General features: G+C 30.6%; 1 protein-coding gene across 1 annotated transcript; it reads left to right on the top strand.

Annotated features, from left to right (window-relative positions):
- Nucleotides 1–9,858: 9,858 nt before the first annotated feature.
- Nucleotides 9,859–18,657, top strand: LOC139526156 (visual pigment-like receptor peropsin). Its single transcript, XM_071321289.1, has 6 exons — nt 9,859–9,982; nt 11,253–11,418; nt 12,756–12,883; nt 13,278–13,627; nt 16,255–16,538; nt 18,379–18,657. The coding sequence occupies exons 1-6, from the start codon at nt 9,892–9,894 to the stop codon at nt 18,485–18,487; spliced, it is 1,128 nt and encodes a 375-aa protein (XP_071177390.1). The 5' UTR covers nt 9,859–9,891; the 3' UTR covers nt 18,488–18,657.
- Nucleotides 18,658–22,510: the final 3,853 nt, after the last annotated feature.

The following is a 22,510-nucleotide window of genomic DNA, read 5'->3' as shown; positions in this document are numbered from 1 at the left end:
AATAATACTAATCATGTGTGACCTCGTAACATTTGAGTGATTATAAACGAATGTAAAGTACAAAATTTCATCACAATCATTTCTGAGGTAATGATGAATTATGAAAAAAAATATTGATCTAGGTAATGAATGCGTTTTTTCAGTTGAGTTAAATTTCCCCCCCCCCCCCCCCAAAAAAAAAACCTGCATGATCAAAGATACCAGGCTTAACATTTGTCATGCCAGGCACAAGTTTCGCCTACACATGACTCATTGGTTTTTAATCAAGTTATCGACGTGACATATGGTATTGCCATGAATTGCATGCTTATAACTTAGTACATGTTTCTCAACTGCATCTGACTTATAACCTGTTTTTGGTCAAGGTAGTTTTTGATGAAGTTGAAGTCTAATCTTAAATTAAGTTCAAATGTTCCCTATGATATGACCTTTCAAGTGCAATGCCACATTATAGTTTTTACCCCAATGGCAAGGCCCACTGAACATATAAAATGATAGTGCGAGTTGGGCATCCGTGAACTACGAATTTTTTGTCGGCATAAGACTCGTAACTCAAATGGAAAAATTGGAAGGTCGAATCATATACGAAGTTGAAGAGCATTGTAAGGCTTAAATAACGAACAATTGTTTAAAATGTGACGAGGTCAATTTTATGTCTGGAGGCCAAACTTGAGTAATTTGAATAATTCAAAATATGCCTTGAGCAATCCAAAATCGTTGAAAATGTGGTCGAACTTTTTTTGTTAAACAAAGATATCAGGTGCAGCTAAGTATACTTTATAATGTTCAAAAAGACCTGAAATCAATAAAGATGGTCGTTGCGAACTAATAAACATTAAAAAAAGAATTAATGAAATGTGAAGACACATTCCATCCCCACCTGCATATTCATTATGTTTCTCAAATTTCATACGATATTAACGAGTTTGTTTTTCTTATGAGATTGTATACTAGTATGATATAGTTTTGCTGTAAACAAGCAAGCTACCGAACCAAGCATTCCTTATTGTAAAGGATTGGAGAAAAAGACGATGGTTTTGCCCAAATTTAGAAAATTAAAAGTTACTATACATAACCTATCATATGAAATGTGATCAGAAAATTAAAACAAATTTTGTATTTGATTAGTGCAACAAAACCAACGAATCGACGTTAATATACTTTGTGCAATTGCTTTATTTTCTACTGTCTTTATATCACATTTGAGCCTGTTTGAAATGCGAAACTGAATTACACTAAGATAATAACCTCGTATTTGGTGAGATTATGATTATGTACAACATTTTTAATATTTGTTGATGTTAATTGGCTTTAGAAAAAGATCCCGACATAAAATCACGAGTGAATTTCAAAAAAATCTGCAAGTTTAATCATTTTATTTTTAATTTGCTTATATTGTGACGTCATAACATTGTGAATTTTGTTTGATAATTAAAAAACAATTCGTTGACCTTTATATATTTTTTTTGTTGTTGTTGGTTTTCTGTCTCTTTGGATTAACTCGAAATCTCCTTTTATAAAAATATTTTTCTTGTAGCGAAAATTGTACCGCATTGCTTAACATGTCTTAAAACGAGAAACAAATAATTCTTTAGAGACTATTATGATAAATTTCAGTTATGTATGTGATGATGATACATGGACGAGTACTTCTTATGACAACTGTTTATGTCATTTTTATAAATTTCCTGTTTACAAAACTTTGAATTTTACTAAAAACTAAGGATTTTCTTATCACAGGTATAGATTACATTAGCCGTATTTCATGTATTTGGCACAACTTTTTGAAATTTTGGATCCTCAATGCTCTTCAACTTTGTACTTGTTTGACTTTATAAATATTTTGATATGAGCGTCACTGATGAGTCTTATGTAGACGAAACGCGCGTCTGGCGTAATAAACTAAATTATAATCCTGGTACCTTTGATAACTATTTATGAATCAACGCTATTTTTAACGTTATATATATATAAATTTTTGAAAAGTAAAGGATAATGATTGTCAGATAAACAGACATTAATTATTTCTCGTGTGTTTTACATATTTGAGACCCCAGTATTAATGAACATTAATTGCTGTTGAGAAGGCAAACTCCCCGGCAGTTCCAGTTCCGATCCGAATACGGGTCTGCATACTACTCTACACTAATTGATGGAGTAAAGGGAAAAAAGTTCCGGAACGGAAACGATCACTGTTCGGAGTTTGTTGAGAAGGTGTTTTTTGGTTTGTCAAAAGTCAATTATTGATGTGTCATTTTTCATTTAGGATTAATTCTATATCAACATATATTAAAACCAAATAGAAATACGACTATCGGAATGAGTGTATAGAAAAGACACACGATATATACAGGTTCAATCAGCAATCATAAGCCGAACGAAAAAAAGAATTCCATAATCAATTGAAAATTAAACATATTATACAATTTTTCGTCCTATTCATCATTTTGTTTCTTCGTTAAAACATCTCCATATCCATAATCGCGTCCATTTTCTTTCCAAGTACTGGTATTGTGAATTAGTGATAATAGACTAAGTAGAGATTGAACCAATGCAATAGCTGGTCAGATGATTACTTCCTAGCAATGAAACCTGATAAGTATATTTCTTGAATAATTCTACATTTATTTATACTTACGCATTTCACATTATGAAAAGCTTACATCGCATCATCTTTGATTGAATTCTTAGATTAGTTTTCTTCTTTTTTTGATAAGCAGTGGTAGTAAAAGTAGATACATAGGTATAATGATAATGCACACCTAGAATAGATAGAAACATTATTGAGGTATATATTTTGTATATTATATGTTCCTATGGCATTAAAGAAAAAGACATACTAATAAAATTATTAAAGCACATATTATTGTTATCATACAAATCTTTTACATTTATTCATCTTTTTAATATCTGTTCGCAGTAGTGCGATTTTAAACGTTTATAATGTATTGGTATCTTAAATTTCTAGAGTAAAACAGTCGCAGTGAATGACTAAACATTTTATTTACACAGTAATCAATAAAACGCTTTTTTTAAAACTAAAACAAATCGTTGCAATCACGTCTTGGGCTATCTTATTTAATCAACAAATAAGGTCTTAAAACAAACTTCCAAATTCGTAAAGCTCTTTATATCTATATGCGATAAACAACTTTGTTCGATAAAATATTTCATTACAAAACCTCCTTTTTCAAATATGATAATAGGATACAATTATTAATATGGTGCTAAAAATGAGACACCATGTGCTGGCAGAAATTCAAAGTTGCATCAGCACAGACAAACTTGATATTAGAAGATAAACGACCACAAAGTGCATTTTTCTTGTTCCCTTGATCGATAGCGTTTTACGGACTTCCCCTTTTTGAATTTACCTCGACGTTTGCTAATTTAAAAAGCAATACTATGACCAAGAGAAGATTTATTGTAATATACATTTTTTCGTCCTACTCATATTTCTATATGCTACCTCGATATCCGTAATCTCGGTCAATGGTATTTAATTCCTGGACTTAAGCATTCATGATTATAGACTAAGAAAAGATTAGATGAATTCAAAAGCTGATGCGTATCGGTAACGTCGTAACATTGAAGCCTTATTAGTCGATATCTCATACATGTATATATAGTGACTGTCTTAAAGTTTTATTAACACTGATTTCAATATAACGTCTTTGTTTTAACTAAAACAAATCGTAGCAATGTTGGCTTGGGCAATCTTAATTAATCAACCAATTAAGTCTTAAAACAAACTTCTAACTTTGCTAAAATGTTTATATCTATATGCGATAAACAACCTTGTTCGAAAAGATATTTCATTAGAAAAGCTCATTTTTCAAATATGTTAATATAATTAAATAAGTAATCTGGTGCTAAAAATAAGATACCCATTATTGGCAGAAATTCAAAAGTTGCATCAACACAAACAAATTTGATATTAAAAAAATAAACGACGAAAAAGTACATTTTTCTTGTTCTGTTGATTGATAGTGATTTACGGACTTCCCCTTTTTGAATTTTTCTCGACGTTTGCTATTTTCAAGAGTAATATTATGACCAAAAACAATTACATGATATTTTTCGTTCTACTCATATTTCTATATGCTTCGTCCATATCCGTAATCGCGGTCAATTATTTTTAATTCCTGGACTTAGGCATTCCTGATAATAAAAGATTAGATGAATTCAAAAGCTGATACGTATCGGTGACGTCTTAACATTGAAGCCTTATAAGTTGCTTTTTCCTGCATGTATATATATATTTTTTACATGCATTGACTCATACGCATTTCACACACTGAGACGCTAACATTGAGTCATCATTGATTGGATTTTAAGGTAAGTTTACTTTTTTTTCTTATCTTTATTATCAGTGGTAGTATAATATAATAATAATGTATAACGAAAATGAATAAAAGAATAAATTTAAACTTTATGCAGTGATAGCATTTAATATAACTTGTTCACATGGCATTTAGAAAGAGACATTCTAATAATTTTATAAAAGAATATAAACTTTCTTATCATACAAATCGTTTACTTTTATTCATTTTTTTTTTATATCTGTTTGCAAAAGTGGTATTTTGTTTTTGTGAATGATTTTTAAATATCTTTCAGTTTGAAAAGTTCTTTATTAAAGTAAAATAGTAGTAGTGAGTGATTCAACTATTTCATTTAAACTGCCCGCCCTATGATAACGTCTTTGTTTAAACTAAAACAAATCGTTGCAATTTCTTCTTGTGTCAGCTTATTTTACCCATCATTAAAAAGTCAACAAATATTTTATCGCAAAACCTCCTTTAAAAAAATATTAATAGGATTCTAATATTATAATGGTGCTAAAAATAAGATCCTACTAAATGCTGATACGTTCAAGGATTGATAGCGTTTAATGTTGTCAGTTTTATGTACTTTCACTTTGAGTTTGCTAATTAGAGTATTTTAAAGGTAATATTCTTTCCGTCATTATGTTGGAATTAAGGTCTAGCAAAACTAGTTCCACTAAAAATCGATATGTTCCAACAGTCGTGTATTTAGAATAAAATCCTTTGTTAGAGGTCAATTTTCATTCGTATCTTTACCATTTGATAGAAATGACCACGGAAGCAGGTGTCTTTGTTTTTCAACACCGTTATCTGTGTTTGGGTGATAAGATGTGGTGTAATAATGATATATTTAAGGATTCTATACATGAAATTGATACAACATATTAATTACCAGCAATTATTTGCAGTTACGGTTTTTATTGGAAACATTCACACCATCTTTAGAAACAATCAATGACTAATGAAATGTATTCATAATATTGTGAGGTCTTAATAAGGGGACCAAGAACATCTGTATGTTACTTATCAAACAAGCGTTGATGCATCTTGGTAAGAACGGGTGTTTTTGGATGAAGTTATGCTTAGCCCTTTGACACTATTTAAATGATTTTACATGGATTGTGATATCTTGATGTATGCTTTTCCAAAAGATATTTTGGAAAGACACGGGCTGATTTTTTTCAATATCCTTCCTCTGCAATTCACATATGATGAGACTGAAAAGCGTCAAGGTGAAGTGCTTTGAGAAGGGCTGTTTGTTTGATTCTCTAAATTCATGATTAATGCATCTGCATCATCTTTCAAAAAAACGAAATAGTTTAAAATAAAATTTCAATACAACTATGCAATGCGTACATTTACGTGACATATTAATACTTGGCTTCAATATTTTATTCACCACCACACACTCCAAAGAAATCAGGTGAAGCATCTTGAGCTGAGTCACACTCACTCTTCACTAATCTTCTCTAATAATTTTTCACCAAAGTTTTGTTTTATAGTAAAGTGTATACAGTAACTTCTTCGCCAAGGTCCTTTTCATAAAAGGTAAAATAATTCGAAACATTGACCTTAATTATAAATGGTCTAAGCATTGGTCTTCTATTAAGTGATTGATACGTTTTAAAATAACTTGAACATCTCACTCAGTGATAGTAAAGTTTTAGCAGTTCACATCTTTACCCGCATATACCCGTACATGCAGTTTACAGTGCGAAAAGACAATAGTTTACGCCTTACATATATTGCCTGTACCGTTTCTAATTGCTTTGCCAGATACTGTAGGAACATCGAAGGTTTGTACACACCAGTATTACTTAAAAAAAACAGTGTAAAAGTATTAGCCATACCATCATATATTGTAAATTTATAAATTATTGCGTGCATTTATTATTGCGATTTTGTCATTTTAGACTAAAATGCGATTTTGATTTTTTTCGAAAATAAAAAAAATCATGTTTAATTTGTAAAAAAATATTTCAAAATGCAAGTTTAAATTATTGCGATTGACTATTTTGTCTTATAGGTTTCATAGATGATAGGGATATGTTGCTAATGTCGTACCTATAATCCCCTCCCGATTGTCCCGATGTGGCCTACCGAACGAAACATATAATTAGGTTTGTAATGTTATGAACTACACGACCGGTATCACATGTGGAGCAGGATGTGACGACCTCCAGTTTTTGTTTGGAATTGAATTGATTTGTCTTTATATGTTTTTGTGTACTTTTGCTTTTCCGTCGGTCTCTTTCTTCTTAAGCCTTGGCGTTGTCAGTTTATTTTCGACAAATGAGATTGAATGTCCCGCTGGAATATTTCAACCCTCTTTTTCTAAAATCGCTCAACCTATGTCAGATAAGTTAATGATGATTGAAGAAGGCTGTGTTTTATATATTTTCACCAAGACAAAAGAACGAAACTTCATAGCCCTCGAATAAAAAAAGAGTAATCCTCTTAATATGGTTGTTCATTTAGTATGGGTAGAACTTAAAATAAAGATAATAATGTTTTGAGTCCAGTAATTTGGTGATTTTACTTTGTACTGAATTCATACACAGTCAAATATCTATATTATTTTTATTTTTACATCATGGTACAAACGGTTTGTATTTCAAGATTATATTTTATAATCATACCTTGTTGCTCAATGAAGACCATTTTCTGTTATTTATTAATTTCTTTAAAAAAATATACTTTTTGATATTCACAATGGTTTGTTTTAGAAATGTTTGACTTAAGAGAGCATTATATCTTTGATTATTTATATTTAAATAAAAAAATGTGTATGCTACTTGTTCAATCAGTTAAACAAGAACATATGACTGAAATTGATGTGTTTAAACTCTAATAAATAATCATCAAGAACGTATCCTTTTAATTTTACTGACATTGATCTAGTTATGGACCTGACGCATATCATTACCATGGAACTCTTGCTGATACATGTGTACTAGCGAATAAGCTCCTTATTATGATTCGTTGTAGTAGCTGCATTCTAAAAAATGAAAATTACACTTATTAAGTTAGATCAATATTACATAGACGATTAAAGATACTAAGACGTAAGAGTCAATAATAAATAATGTAAAATATGAGTATTTTTACTAATGCATACTGGGGTCTAATTGGGGGGTTCCGATCCCGGATCCCGCTTACTGTATTTTCAGATTCACGTATCCCGCTTACACTATGTACATGATGTACGTAAGCAATTTTGTTGTCATTTTCCGGGTTCCGCTAGACCTCATTTCCCGTTTTCACGACACAATAATTTGACTTTCACGTGTCACTCTTACAAAAAATCGGCAATCCCGCGTCACGCTTAGACACAAATGAGACGCAAACAAGAACGTCATATCTTTTAAAAATAAATATAAAAAAATATTAAAGATACAAGAATTAAAAGATTTTTATGCCAGAAACGTTTCGTCTCCCTAGACTCAGCAGTGGCACTTGAATGAAAGAAATCGGAAAGGCTAAATCAAACACGAAGCTGAAGAGCATTATTAGTTTAAAATTACAAAAGTGTGTGTTAAACATGGATCTAGACATAGAGATAGAAAAGTCTACACATTTAGAATGATTCAAGGATCAACATATTTATAGGAAAACTATCATTATGGTAAGAAAGAATTATTTAAATCTGCTTCATTGAATGTTCCGTTTTGTAAATACGCTTACACGCTCCACAATCATATATGTTATTTATCTCACATATCTTAAGACATCAGGATTTGAATTATAAATGCCTAATGCTAGTATGAATCCACTGAAACAAGATTTCTTTTTATGGCAAAGGATTAGGGAATACAAGTTGGCAAGAAGGAATGCCAATTTTTAAAAGATACTATATTTGTAATCCAAATTCCCTACTTGATTTAAGTAACAGGTGAACAGAAAAAATAAACCGATCATATTTTAGCTTAGTAACCTGAAAAGTAGCGAATTACAAACTAACTTTAAATTATGCTATTTTTTTATATATATATATATATATATATATATATATAAAGTTACACTAAATCTGTTTTGATGAGAAAAATAATAGCATTTCGAAATTACTAGTTTGAAACCACTCAAACGGGAAAACCAACGGTCTAATCTATATAGAACGAGAAACGAGAAACACTTATGAAAGACATAAACAGACGAAAACTACAGACCATCAGATTATTAACTTAGTACATGTGCAAACAATTGCAGTTCATATATTGAAGATATATGTTATTGACAATAGCCAATTTATCCCCAAAAAAATTCTGTGTAGAAATCAGCATGTTTTCTCATATGAAGTCATAACATTGTGAACCATGCTTAATTCACTAATACGTACGTTTTGATTTTGAATATTTCCGTTTAATACTGAGAAAAGTTGACAAAATGAAACATTCAATTTTCTTTTTACGGTTAAGATTATGTCTCGGTTGAGTTATTATGTATAATGTAGGAAAAGATTCATATTTACGTAGTCACCATTCCCTCGTTAAAAATCAAGTTTTGCTGAAAATGTATGACTGTTCCGAAATTAATCTAGTCATGAGCTACACGCAACGTTGTCAGAAAATGCATACACTTACGCAACAAATTAATCCGCCCCTGTTCATTCCTGCCCCGGTTTGATCATGTGATTTCGCCCCTGTTCATTCCTGCCCCGGTTTGATCATGTGATTTGTGTAATGCAATAAGTACATTAGACGCACTTATGAAAATCATCTTATATGTTACCAATATAATGAATAATATCTTTCATGTTAAAGAATAAAGTATGATATAGTAGTATCTACTGAATAGACTTAATTAAAAGTGAGAAGATTTATTTATCCTTTGAATGATAGTACAATTGTTCTAATAGGAAGGTTTTCACAATATTAGAATCAATACTAAAAGCAAGAGAAGAACTAATGATAACTTTTAATGACAGGAAACTGTCAAGTCTCTTGTTTTTACGTCGAGTCGAAAAAAGTTTTCTGATGCTCAAATCTCATCAATCGATTTACAAGACATTTCAAGGTACTAAGAAAAATTGAGGGCGTGGAACAATCTAAATTAAAGGAGCTAGACATAGGGCGTCGACACGGTAAGCATCATCTGCTGTTTTGTTTAACTTTTCTTCAATCTATTCGATTCATCACACGAATTGTAAATATCTATGTAAAAACTGTTTTACCGACGAACGTTAACCTACCTCTAATGAATTTTAATTCATACACAAATTGTAATTATCGATGAACTGTTTTACCTCAAAATGGTTTTAATAAGCAAGTCAGAGAGTTCATTCAATAATATTAACTGACTCTGTTTAATATATTACAGATATTTGTCAGTTTGACGTCTGTAAATGTGATAGATTAAAATTAACTGCTATTGTTGCGCACGATTATCACTGTAAAATCAATCAATGACGTATAATTTGAAATTTGAAAAAAGTGATAAGTAAGTATTATTGTTTATAGACAATCGAACAGATCAGAGCTATCGGAAAAAAACCGTTTATTGTTAAACAATTTTAAATATTCTGCATGTGCTTATACAACTAATATCGTTTAATTTGTCTTTCTTATAGATGTCGAATATGACAGTCGCTAATTTAACTTTTGATGACAGACTTTCAGACGCAGAATATATCTTGGTTGGTGCGTATCTAGTAGTATTAGGTAAGTAATATATGGAATTCTTGAAAAAGAAATACAAAGCAGGAGGTTTACTGAGTCCTTATATTTGAATAAAGAAACATTCTTTTTAATTCAAATTGATTTAAATAAACAATTGTTCCCAATGCAGTTTTGTGATTGTGTGTTTGTAAAAGGTGCAAAGTATATTGATTTGACATTTGTTCAAATCTGCTCTGAAAATTGCATGAACTTAATTATTATTTATGTTCAACACTCATTATGTGCGTGTTAACACTTTACTTTAATATATTCTTTAAACACTTTTTTGGCTTTTGACAGTTAAACTGTCTGCGAAATAACGCAGATGGTATACATGCGTCAATACAGGCAAATAAAGATTCAATAAACGCCTGAATATTTTAACATTGTTTTTAATATGTCAGATTTTTCATCATTAAATATTCCGGTTAATTTGCTATAAGAACCCATAATCGGATACCCTAGATATAATTTCTAGATTCAAGAGCACAAAACCAACCAAAAACTCGTGACAAGAATTTCTGGTGCTTCGTAAGGGTAAACATAGCCAGTTCAACTGGTTGCATCCATCATGTAACAACTGACAAAATCCGTTGATGAGTAATAACTGGTGATAAAGAATTATAAAGGATCAGAATGGAAAATTATATCTGATCTTAAAATAACGCATTAACAAATTAATAAAAAATCGCCACATGTTAATTTATATTTTTAATGATTTAATGGTCACAAGTTCATGAACTTATAGCATATCTTAACCTTACGGCAATGTGTCTATTGTAACACATGAAAAGGCAAGACAAGTACATATATTTGTTTCCTTTTTACATGTCCTATCTTATCCTATCAATGAATCATTTGACAAAATTATTTTGAAGATAAACCTTTTATAACATGGGTAGTTTGGTTTTAGAAGTTACTTATATAACTTTAAGTTTTCTTGTTTAAATTATTCTATTAGTTTGAGCCAGTTGCAAAGCTTTATTTTCATAAAGTATGATTAAATACATTTTTAAAATCAGTATTCTTTAAAATAATTCTTAATGCTACACTATTCTTCGTCCAATTTTTAATTTTGATTCAATATACGACATTTTGTCAACAAGATTTCTTACTATGTATTTTTTGTCCATTTTTTCTAAGACCGGAAATAACATTTTTTTCTAAGTTTAAAGTTTAAATAAATTCACTACCGTACTGAAAGTCTACCTTTGAACTTAGTTTCAAAATATTTCACCTTTCTGCATTAATTATCAATATTTCTATTTTACAGGATCATTATCAATTATGTTCAACATTTTTGTAATCATTGTATTGATGAAAGGGAATCCTAAATACCATGCCGTGCACAACATTTTACTACTTAATATATCAGTGTCGGATTTATTACTGTCGTCTGTAGCCTATCCATTGTGGGCTTCTACGAACTTCTATTACAGGTAATATGTTTTCATGATATTGTTATCTGTTTATAGTATTGTGTAAAATATCTAACGCGTTTCTTGTAAAAGAGGAAAAAAACTGACAAAAAAAGAAAGAAAACAGATAAATAATAGTACACAACATAGAACACTAAAGACTAAGCAAAACAAACACCACCAAAAACTTGTGGTGATCTAGGCTGATCCAAATGTGCACCGATCGTGTTGCTCATGTCATTACAAACCCGGTAAAGTAATTTGGTAACAAATGCAACAAGCCTTTTACAGTCAAAGAACTGTAACAAGCACGAGTATTTTGTTAGTGTGCTTCTTAAATTAACTCTTTTGAATTTAAAAAATCATAACAATGCTTGACTGGTTGACGTAAATACAATTCTAAAATATTCAACCTGTGTCATTCTAGTACATATAGTGAAGCTAATATAGCAGATATATGCGTTTGATGAACAACTGATGCAGGATTTTACAAGAAATCTTGATAATTTAGTTATATATCTGCATTTAGTAAATAGTCAACTTTGCTTATTTTGATTTTGATTTTTGGGACCAGAGCTCTGACAACTGTCCCGAAATCACAAATTAAAACAATTCAACGAGAAAACTAACGACCTAATTAATGTAAAACGATTGAACGAAAAACTATTGTGTAACATATCAGCAAACGACAACCACTGAATAACAGGCTCCTGACTTGGGACAGGCAAATACATTCAGAATGTGGTGGGGTTAAACATGTTAGCGGAATCCCGTCCCCCTAACCTGTGACAGTGGTGTAACAGTACAACATAAGAAATAACTATAAACGTCAGTTGAAAAAGGCTCAACGCATCAGATGGATACACATAGAAAAACATAGAACAAAAATACAGAGTGGACGTGACCGGGTACTTGTACGTCCAAACATCAAACAACCAGGACAGTTGACGCACCCGGTCACCTTTTGGAGTGCCTTAAATTCCTTCTGAAGCAATTTTAAGATATATGAACATCGACAAACTACTGTTGCAAATAACTACACTATTCTATTGTTAAATTCTATTTGATAAATTTTAGATGTCCTTTAATTTTCGTTTTGGTGTCGTTGTCATGCACTTATTGACAAAACAAAATCCACATTTCCGTTTGAATTGTTTTCGATTCATAATCAAATAGATACCTTCATTAAATTTAAACAATTCTTTTTACATACATATCTTCAAAAATACTATGACCGAACCAACAGTCAAGACTGGCTAAATATTTTAAAAACATTATGATATACACCAAATATTCATTTAAGAGAAACCATATACTAGTACATGTACGGTTTAACACCCCTTAACGTTATGTTATAGATGGATATGGCCAGATGCTGTGTGTGCATTTTCTGCTTTTTGGTGTTTCACACTAGCACAAAATGATATGAATACATTGGCAGCCATTGCGATATGTCGGTACATCATTGTATGCAAACCTCAATACGGTAAGTGAGATCACTGTATTCAGATTCGTTACAAAGTACACAATTTTCGAAGGAGCGTAAAAGAGAAGCGAAAGATACCATAAGGACATTCAAACTCATACATCAAACATAAACTGACAACGCCATGGCAAAAACGATAAAGAACAAAAAACAAACAACAGTGTACAAAAAACAACACAGAACACCAGAAACTGTGCACGGATCAACTATAAACATAAACTGATATAACTGAGAGTAACTGAATAAAGCTCGTTAACCAAAAAATAAAATATTGATAAAGTTTATATAAAAAATTTCCTGATTTGGAAATGGAAAGATTTGCAATAAAGGTTAAGATTACAACTTACAATGCAGAAATAAATTTTATTCATTAATTTTCTGGGTTTTTTTTCAGAATATTATTTGAAAAAACCTAATTTCAAATATTGGATTATAGTAGTGGTGTGGTCTCATTCTGTAATGAACACTGTTCCACCATTCTTTGGATGGAGTTCATACAAACAAGAAATCTTCGGCACCTCATGTAGTATCGACTGGACCGGAAAATCCGCTTCAGTTATATCATATAACATTGTTGTTACACTGACCTGCTACTGTGTACATTTAGTCATATTTTGCTACTGCTATATATATATAATTCGGGAATTAACAACTTTACCTTCTCCGCCTATATCAGAACATATAATTCCAGTAGAAAGATTAAGGTGGTATCACAGAGTGTCAACATCAAGGGCAGTGACAGTGGTAAGTTCAACATCGTTACCATATAGAAATTCAGCAAGGAATTCGAAAACACAGCAATAAAGTAAATAAAATTGGGAAAATGTAATGGTACCAAAACAGATGTGACATACATACATGAGATTTACGGCGTACACACTTAATTTCATATTATAAAACCAAATCAGGAGAATGCTTATTATGTAATTATGTACATGTATAGACTAATAGTTCCGAGACCACAATGTCGTCTCTTGATTTACGAATGTATTCCCTAGTGTGGACAGTGTGTTACTTGCCAATTTTTTTTATACCCCTTTCAAATATTTTACTCTATGTTTTATATCTCAAATAGTAAGTCAAGGGAAGAAATGACACTGTCAAAATATTTGGGTCAAGAATTTAAAAGTAAAGTAGTGATTTGGTCTAGTTGAAAAAGGTTAAAAATTATCATATTTTGAGTTAGAGCCGATGAAGTTTTCTAATTTTCATATAATTTGTCTCAAATGTAGTACAACACACTGTCAAAACAAATTATTGAGAAAGCGTAGGTGGGATTTTTTTTATTTGCATTTATTGTCTAAAAGAAATGCACTACGAAATAAGTGTGGTCTCGGACCAATAGCTTTTCAGTCAATGTTTTTAATTTATCATTTTAATTAAAGGAGACCAAGATTAAGTCAAATCCCACAGCACAATATATTCCGAATGAGTGAACTTAAAATGAAAAATACAACAGAAACAAACTACAAAACTATGTATGTAATAAAATATAATGAACATATAGCGTTCGAAGACTAAACACAAACTATAAATGACGAACTTCGAAAAATAACATTTATGTCAAGTTCAAATGAAGTCTTTAATGAATTGTGGCATGAATTGAATGAACCACGCATTAACCAAAGTCATTTTAAAGGTAGGGGACAATTATAGGACTTAGACAATGAGAAAACCCATAGTGTAAAATCGGTTCTCAAGCTGTTTGTTTCGAATTTTATGCAATCCAAAATTACATTCTATCATATGATTTATTTGTAGGTGTTGTGTTATGCAGCTCCTTAATCTTTTAGTCGATATGAGTTTATTAATTGTTCTATCAGAATTTTCTTGATGATAGATTGGGTTTTTTTTGTGATGCAAAAGTAACGTTTATACCGAAAAATCTGTTTTTTCTTCTTTTTGATTTTTTTTTATCAATGAGGCATATAGTAATTATATTTCGCTCTCACTTTGTCTAAAAAGTAAAATCACAAAAATACTGAACTTGAGGAAGATCAATTGGAAAAGTCCATAATCACATGGCAAAATCAAATAACAAAACGCATCAAAAACGAATGGACAAGAACTGTCATATTCCTGACTTGGTACAGGCATTTTCAAATGTAGAAAATGGTGGATTAAACCTGGTTCTATAGCGCTTACCCTCTCACTTTAATGACAGTCTCATCAATTTCCGATATTTTTACATTGATGCGTTAAATAAACAGACACAATAAATAAAATAGTCAAAATATGGGTACATCAGTCATCATCGTTTAACAATTTTAAAAGGAACAATTTAACAGAACACAAAAACATCTACTATCTACGAACACATTTATTGATTTGAGTGTCTGACGTCAGAAAATTTTATACGTCACATAAATTTGTCGTTCAATGTGCGTACAAACAATTTTAAAATTTTCATGAGAATGTTAGCATACAGAGTTAAAAAATCAAAAGTATGACTAGTTTAAATTTAAGAAATAGACCGAGATTTAAACTAGTCCAAAAGTTATATATAGAATTTATCAGAATCCAAAAATAGTTAATTCCACTACACGATTGAATGATTTTGACGTTTGTGGTTCAACGTATATTGCAGTTCATAATAGAAATATATCATAATGACATATGATAGAACACTATCATATTGACGGGATCTTTTAAAGTACAGAGTCACGTTATAAGAACAAAAGAAATACAAAAAGTCGCAAATACAAAACAAACCACAAAAAAAATGAAAGCCTTTAAATTATTGAAACTGTATCATTGCATTGCAAAAAATTAACTCACAATCAGTTGAATTTTTATTTATGCAACTATTAATTTGACCATGGGTTATGCATGTACTTGTGAGTAAAACGAGGGAGCCACACGGAGAATCAATTTTGTTGATTTATTTGTCCCATAGTTCATTCATACTCAGATAAAACAATTATTTACACATTCTAAATCTAGAACATGAAATCAAAAGGACCTTAACTTATCAAAATTTTGTCAGTATGTAATTATCTATGTTTATATCAGTTTGGAAGACCATCGGCAATCTTCGTAGGTCATCTGAATTGTAAATTAGATGGCGTCTAGTTTGCAATAAGCACAAAATGCTGATACTCTATAACGAGTTAACACAGTTTCATTTGTTTCCCTTAGAACCTTTTGCAACTTGAATATACATTTAGTATCAAATAACATGTATGAGAATTTAAGTTGTATCGGCGATCATGAATTTGACATCTAATGACTTTGAATGTTTGTAGTGTATGTGTTTTTGTCTTTTCCTTAAACCCATCTATGTGTTCTATAAAAAAAAATGTGTTAAAACTTCAATTATTTTCATTTCATCTTACATGAAAAAAAAAATCTTGATCTTTTTACTTTTGCAGACTTCGTTATCAATGGTAGGCGTGTTTCTGATAGCATGGACGCCATATACCGTTGTATCAATTTATAGCATATGGTCTGATAGTTTGTCTACATGGATGCTTCTGTTACCAACGCTGCTTGCAAAAAGTTGTACATTGCTTAATCCGACAGTATGTGCCTTAATGAGTAGCAAATTCAGGAAAGCAGCAAGGAGGATGTTTTGTAAAAATAAAAGAATACATCCAACTGTTGCTGTGTTTGCAGTTCCGGAAATAAGAAACAGCACCACATCGTCGTGCTTAAGGTATTCTATGATTTTAAGATATATACTCGACCACACCAATGACAACCATAGGTCTGTAACTGAATTGAAGAACCTACATCTTATTTTTATCCAGGATTTTTAGATTTCGTATTATCATCTGATTAAGTCATTGTGCTTATGATGCACAGTTTTTTCTTCTTTAAAAATCATTCGGCTTGAAACCGTCCCTGTTTACTACAACAACCGGAAGTCTTGCCATTGCCAGTGTATACCAGACTCATACGAAATCAAAAACGGAAAGTCTGTAATTTTATGTAGAAAATGTGGATAAAACCTGACTTAAGAGCTAGCTAAACCCCTTTATGCGGTTTCCGGTTTGACATTATTCCTTATTTTGTATATAATTGCTTTTATATATATATATTTATTTTGAGGATGAGTAAATCAGTTAAATGTTTTATTGCATTCATTTGGGGGAAGGATACCTTTCTTGTAGTAAGACCAGTCACAGCCAGGTTTGGAAACTTGGAAGGTAATTGCTCGCATTTAATCCTTACCGATACCGTGTGTTAAATTTCATCCTTTACACCATAAGCTATGATGTTGCTTCTATTAAAAAAGGGAGATAAATTACATACATACATACCGGAAACTTCATGTGATATATACTAATGGTATCGGTGTCGGATTCGACACGGAACTTGTTAATTATTGGTAATATCAATTATGTGGAAATCAAAATGGCCTGGAATGGTGTAATTTTCAATCAACACCATTGTCCTATATTAGTGAAATAAAAAGACAAGGTCTTCGATTGATTCGTCGTTTTACGTTATGTCGGTTAGCAAATTTGACTTCGTTATTTTAGAAGTTTACTAGATATATGTATTTGCAAGGATGGGATCGGAAATATTCATTCACAGTAAATTTTGAACTTCAAATAACACATTTTTGTTCTTTTCAATACCATGAATAACTCGATTTCAAATGATATTTCGTTTCAAAGGTCAAGACAAAGCATTTTAATATCTAAAGAGAAACAAAGAAAAATAAATTAAGCCGAAATGCTTTTTTGTTATCCTTATAGACATAACATCTATGATTAATTAACTATTATTGTATTCCTGATAATAATTGTTTCTATATTCGTTACTTTATGTAAATAATACTCTCTTTAAATCCATTGGTCAAGATAAATAAAATGTTAGACGTAGTTGACCTATTCGCACTTCATAATACAAAAATGAAAAATAAGTTTAACCGGTCCCAAAATCCACTATAAATTAATAAGTTTAAACTAACCTGTCACAAGGAAATTTAAAATGTTCGCTACTCGTTTCTATCTTTTTAATCCTCTAGTTTGATCAAGGAAGTGCAAATAAAAGCATTTCCCGCTAACCCCAATTTTTTTTCTCACATTTTATAAGTGTTATAAGTTTAGAGAGAATCATTTCCTGCAAATTCAATTGAGTCTATCTCAAAGACAAATACACGGACCTCTCATTATTTTTTACTTTTAATTCCGTTCAGGATTTTTATCACCCTTCTTCTGGTGTTGTACTATCACCATCTACTATAAAAGTATTAATGGGGCCTCGATGACCAAGTGGTACTAACAGTCCATTAAAAGTTGTTGTCCCTTCCTTCCCCCTTACCCGTGACACACATAAGATTAAAATATCGAAAATAATTGAAATGAGCTTAACTCATCAGATCAATACAAAGAAGAATGTGAATTTTGAATGTTGTAGTATTTTATAAAATATTTATGTTGTACATTTGAACATCATTTTACAGTAAGAAGAAAGCATCAGCTTAAAATAATGACGACCGTTTATAATCTATATCAACATATCAACATATCTTCATATCATTACAGAATTCGTGGACACGATGAAACAATTCAATATCGAGGAAATATGGCACAAAATGATGTCTTCATTGGTGATATGACAATAACATTGCCAGTTGATAATAATTTAGTATGATTTATTAGAGGTACACTGTACATACTGCTATAGTTAGAGCTGATAAAACTTCTGATTAAGACATTATAGTTGTAGAGCTCAAGCCTATACGATTGAAAGATGTGCATCTGCAACAGAAACAACTTTTCCCCATTTGTCAGGGATTTTAATTTTTTAGATATTATATAATGATTTTGCTGCTAATAAAGTGATCTTGTCATGCTTGTATCAATGTAGAACGAAGGATAGGTATCAATGCATATATTACTAAAAATCATATGAAATTAAAACATGAAAAGGTAAATAAAAAAAATAATAGGATAGCTAGTAAAGAAATGCAGTCTAAAAGGCATGATTCAGTTAAGAAATATTAATATGGTAATTCAGTGCAAGCAATTTCACCAATATAGATGTGGGAAGATGTGGTATGAGTGCAAATGAGACAACTCTCCATCCAAGTCACAATTTATAAAAATAAACCATTATCAGTCAATGTACGGTATTCAACACGGAGCCTAGGCTCACACCTAACAGCAAGCTATAAGGGTCCCAAAAATTACTAGTATAAAACCATTTAAACGAGTATAATCATCATGTAAAGACAATGTATTTCTATTAAACAAGAAAAGTTATGTGTCCTTCGTTTATTATATAAACATTCGCGAAAGATACCAGGCTTATAATCTGAAACGCCAGAAGCGTGTTTTGTGTGTGTTAAACTCATCACTGGCGCATGCATCAAAACAGTTATAAGCCAATTAAAAACAATATTGAAAAGCATTTAAACCGAAAATGTTATAAGATAGCAGTTCATCAACATCTGATTCCTTTTATAACATAAACCATCCATCTACATGCTGTCATTTCCAACATAACAGATAGTATCTTGCCAAAACACAGTTTTAGCAAACTACCAAAAAAACAAAACTATTGCAATATCAGACAAATATAATCAATAATTTCTCTTTGAGTAAGCGGAGTTGTGTATTACTATTCGCAGGACAATTTGCAATGGTCAAAATAGATATATGTCTATGCAATATCCCAAGCTAAGTCGAATCAATCATCTCAACAAGTTGTGGATAAAAATAAACAGGAACTTTGATAGATCTGCAGTTTACACGCACAACATTAGGATAAGATATTAAATACTAATAATGTTCCTGGTGTTTTTTTTAGACCTACATCGAATGGACGTTTTCTGATATATTTTTATCTTTATGTTAGTTTGTACTTTTAAGCCAGTTGTCTGTTTGGGTTTCTAATCTAATTTGTCAACAGAACTAGAAAAAACGGTCATACAAGTATCAAGTTTAGTTACCTATAAAACCAGGTTTACCATCATAAAATCAGTATTGTGACAGTTTTCTTTAATCGTTCCGTTTAATTATAACGTTCACTATTGTCAGATTTATATGGAAAAACTTCCCTTCTGTGAATTTACCTTCATGTTCTATTTGGAATTGTTTGTTTCTGTAACTTTATTAACAATATTTTCAATCTTAAGATGTGATTATAAATATTGATATTATTTTATAATCATATCTTATGGTTGAAAATATTGTTAATAATGTTACAGGTTCTAAAAATTTGATATCAATAATAAAAACTACCAAAGGTCATATGATAGTTTATTGCCTTCTTGCATGGCGCATTCAATACTGCTTTGTATGACTTAAATGAAATAAACTTATTTAGAAATGCTGATGAACTATATTTCCAAAGGTTACTACATTTATTCGGAAGGACTTTTTTCAATTATCAACGTGATTGCAAAAGGTAAATTGTTTCTTTTTGTACTATACTGCTTTTGACCATCTGTTATTTTGTTGTTCTCAAAGCTATCACTTATATCGGTGTTTTGTGTCTATTTTTTTCTTTTTCACCACTTGTATATTAGGGGAAGATTGAGTGGTCACAAACATGTCTAACTCCGCTACAATATTTATGTCCCTGTTGCAAGTTAATTGACTGTAGTTAGCTGTCGTTGGTTTACGTTTGTTATATTTGTTTTTTCTTCGTAAATTTAAATTTTATACATAAGGCCAATTTACTTCTCGTTTGAATTGTTCTATCTTTTTATATCGGAGCCGACTTCATGATTTGGGTTTTATCATTGTAGAAGGCTTTAATCGATTATATTTACTGCCTCAAAAATCTAGTGGATAGTTGTATCTTTGTCTATTTAACCGCATCTCCTTATTTTTATTCGTATACGTATACATAAAGATTATTACATTAATACAAGTGGATTATCGAATTTATCCTATCGAGGTAGTTAAATTATCAATTTTAAAGTCCGAGCCTCGGCGAGGACTTTAAAATCAATAATTTTACTATCGAGATTGGATAAATCCGATAATCCACGCGTTACTATGTAATAATCTGTTTCTCTAATGATTAAAAGATAAATTTTCTTCTTTTCTAAACCAAAATCCCCCTTCGAGTGCCTTCCGCTTTCCACGAAGTTGTCAATTTCATTAACACCTGTTAGAACATTTTGATCAATTCAGGGAGCTGAGAAAGGTTGTGAACCTTTGACTCAGCCAATCATCTTCTGAGATCACCGGCTACCACAAGTTGATTAATTTTTTTTATACAATTGGTTCGGAAAGGTATATATTTCCATAGAATTAGAGAAAACTTTCTACCTTTATGATATAAACGTGTTGCTAAAAATTCTTATTTTTATCACTCTAGTCCTTTCAGTCCAATTTTATGATGTTGATAGTTTATATATATATATAAGATTTTTTCTATGTGTGACATTAATCTGACAAAAAGGCATTAATTTCCGATTAATCATTGTTCTTACTAAAAGATCAACAGTGAAACAAAGCTTAATATAACATATTAATATGGAATATATATATATATGTTAACGGTAATAAGTAAAATTAGGCATTAAGTTTAAATCCTAAGCAATAAGCTAACGCCTAGGCATTAAGTTATTGCCTGAAATTTTCAGGCATTAAGCTTATTTCCTGAAATCTGATGATGATTATTCATCCTATTGCCGAATATAATTTTAGGCAATAAGTAAAATCTGGAATAAATGCCTTAGCTATTTGGTGATTTATTCTTGATATAAAGTCGTTTCTTAATTATATTTCTAATATAACATGTATAATTATACATGTTTCATTTGACATATCTTCATATTTAGTAAGCTTATTTAGTAATTTTAGCAGTTATAAATTAAAACAGAATTAACTCATACTTTTTTCATGTTTTTGTGGTTTTTAAAAATATTAAAAAGATTTAAAAAAAAAATGATTGTATCCAATTAAAAAAGGGGAGATTCTATAGAATAATTTGCATATTTATTTGATGCGTTATTTTGTATTAGTGAGTTTATTTTCGGTCTCTTGTGGATAGTTGTCTCATTGGCAATTAAACCACATCTTCTTTTTTATATTTAGGATGAAACTTGACCCTGTAGTTTTGCATTGATAAAATTTGATTTTTTTTCTCTTGGTCATTTGCAAACGTATGTTATTTGCAGTAATAAAATAGAATAGTTAAAGTACTCAGTATTTATATAAGAAGCACGAGATATGCTTTTAAAATTTAAACTATAAAATCCGTGACAATTAATATATTTCAGCTCCCTCAAAACATATAATGATGTTACCCCTTTACAGTTATTTTGTCAATTCTAATATAAAACGTAGTTATATTTTTTTTACTTATGTTTTGTTTCAAAGAGTTTAAATGTAGCACTACAATTAAAATATCAAAATTATTTATTACCTTTAATTTAAAACTAATAACTATTTTCTTATAATTAATCGGTTTTTAAATTAAAGTTGTTAATTACATTTGAGACACTATTTCATTTTTTTTAATTTGCTATTTTCTTTTACGCCAATACTAAGAACAGCTGTTAGGACATCCTAGCTAAGATAATCCTTAGATAGCTTCGATGTGCATGCTGAGACATTTCGTAAGTTGGACCTAACCTTATCATTATTTCTGTCCTAAGAATATCTTAAAGGACCGATCTTAGAACAGTTTCGATAAACAGGCCCTAGTTCTCATTAT

The sequence above is a fragment of the Mytilus edulis genome, chromosome 6 (genome assembly GCF_963676685.1).
Source record: "Mytilus edulis chromosome 6, xbMytEdul2.2, whole genome shotgun sequence".
Taxonomy (NCBI): Eukaryota; Metazoa; Mollusca; class Bivalvia; order Mytilida; family Mytilidae; genus Mytilus; species Mytilus edulis.
Note: the sequence above shows the minus strand (reverse complement) of the source record. Positions and strands in the feature narration are given on the sequence as shown.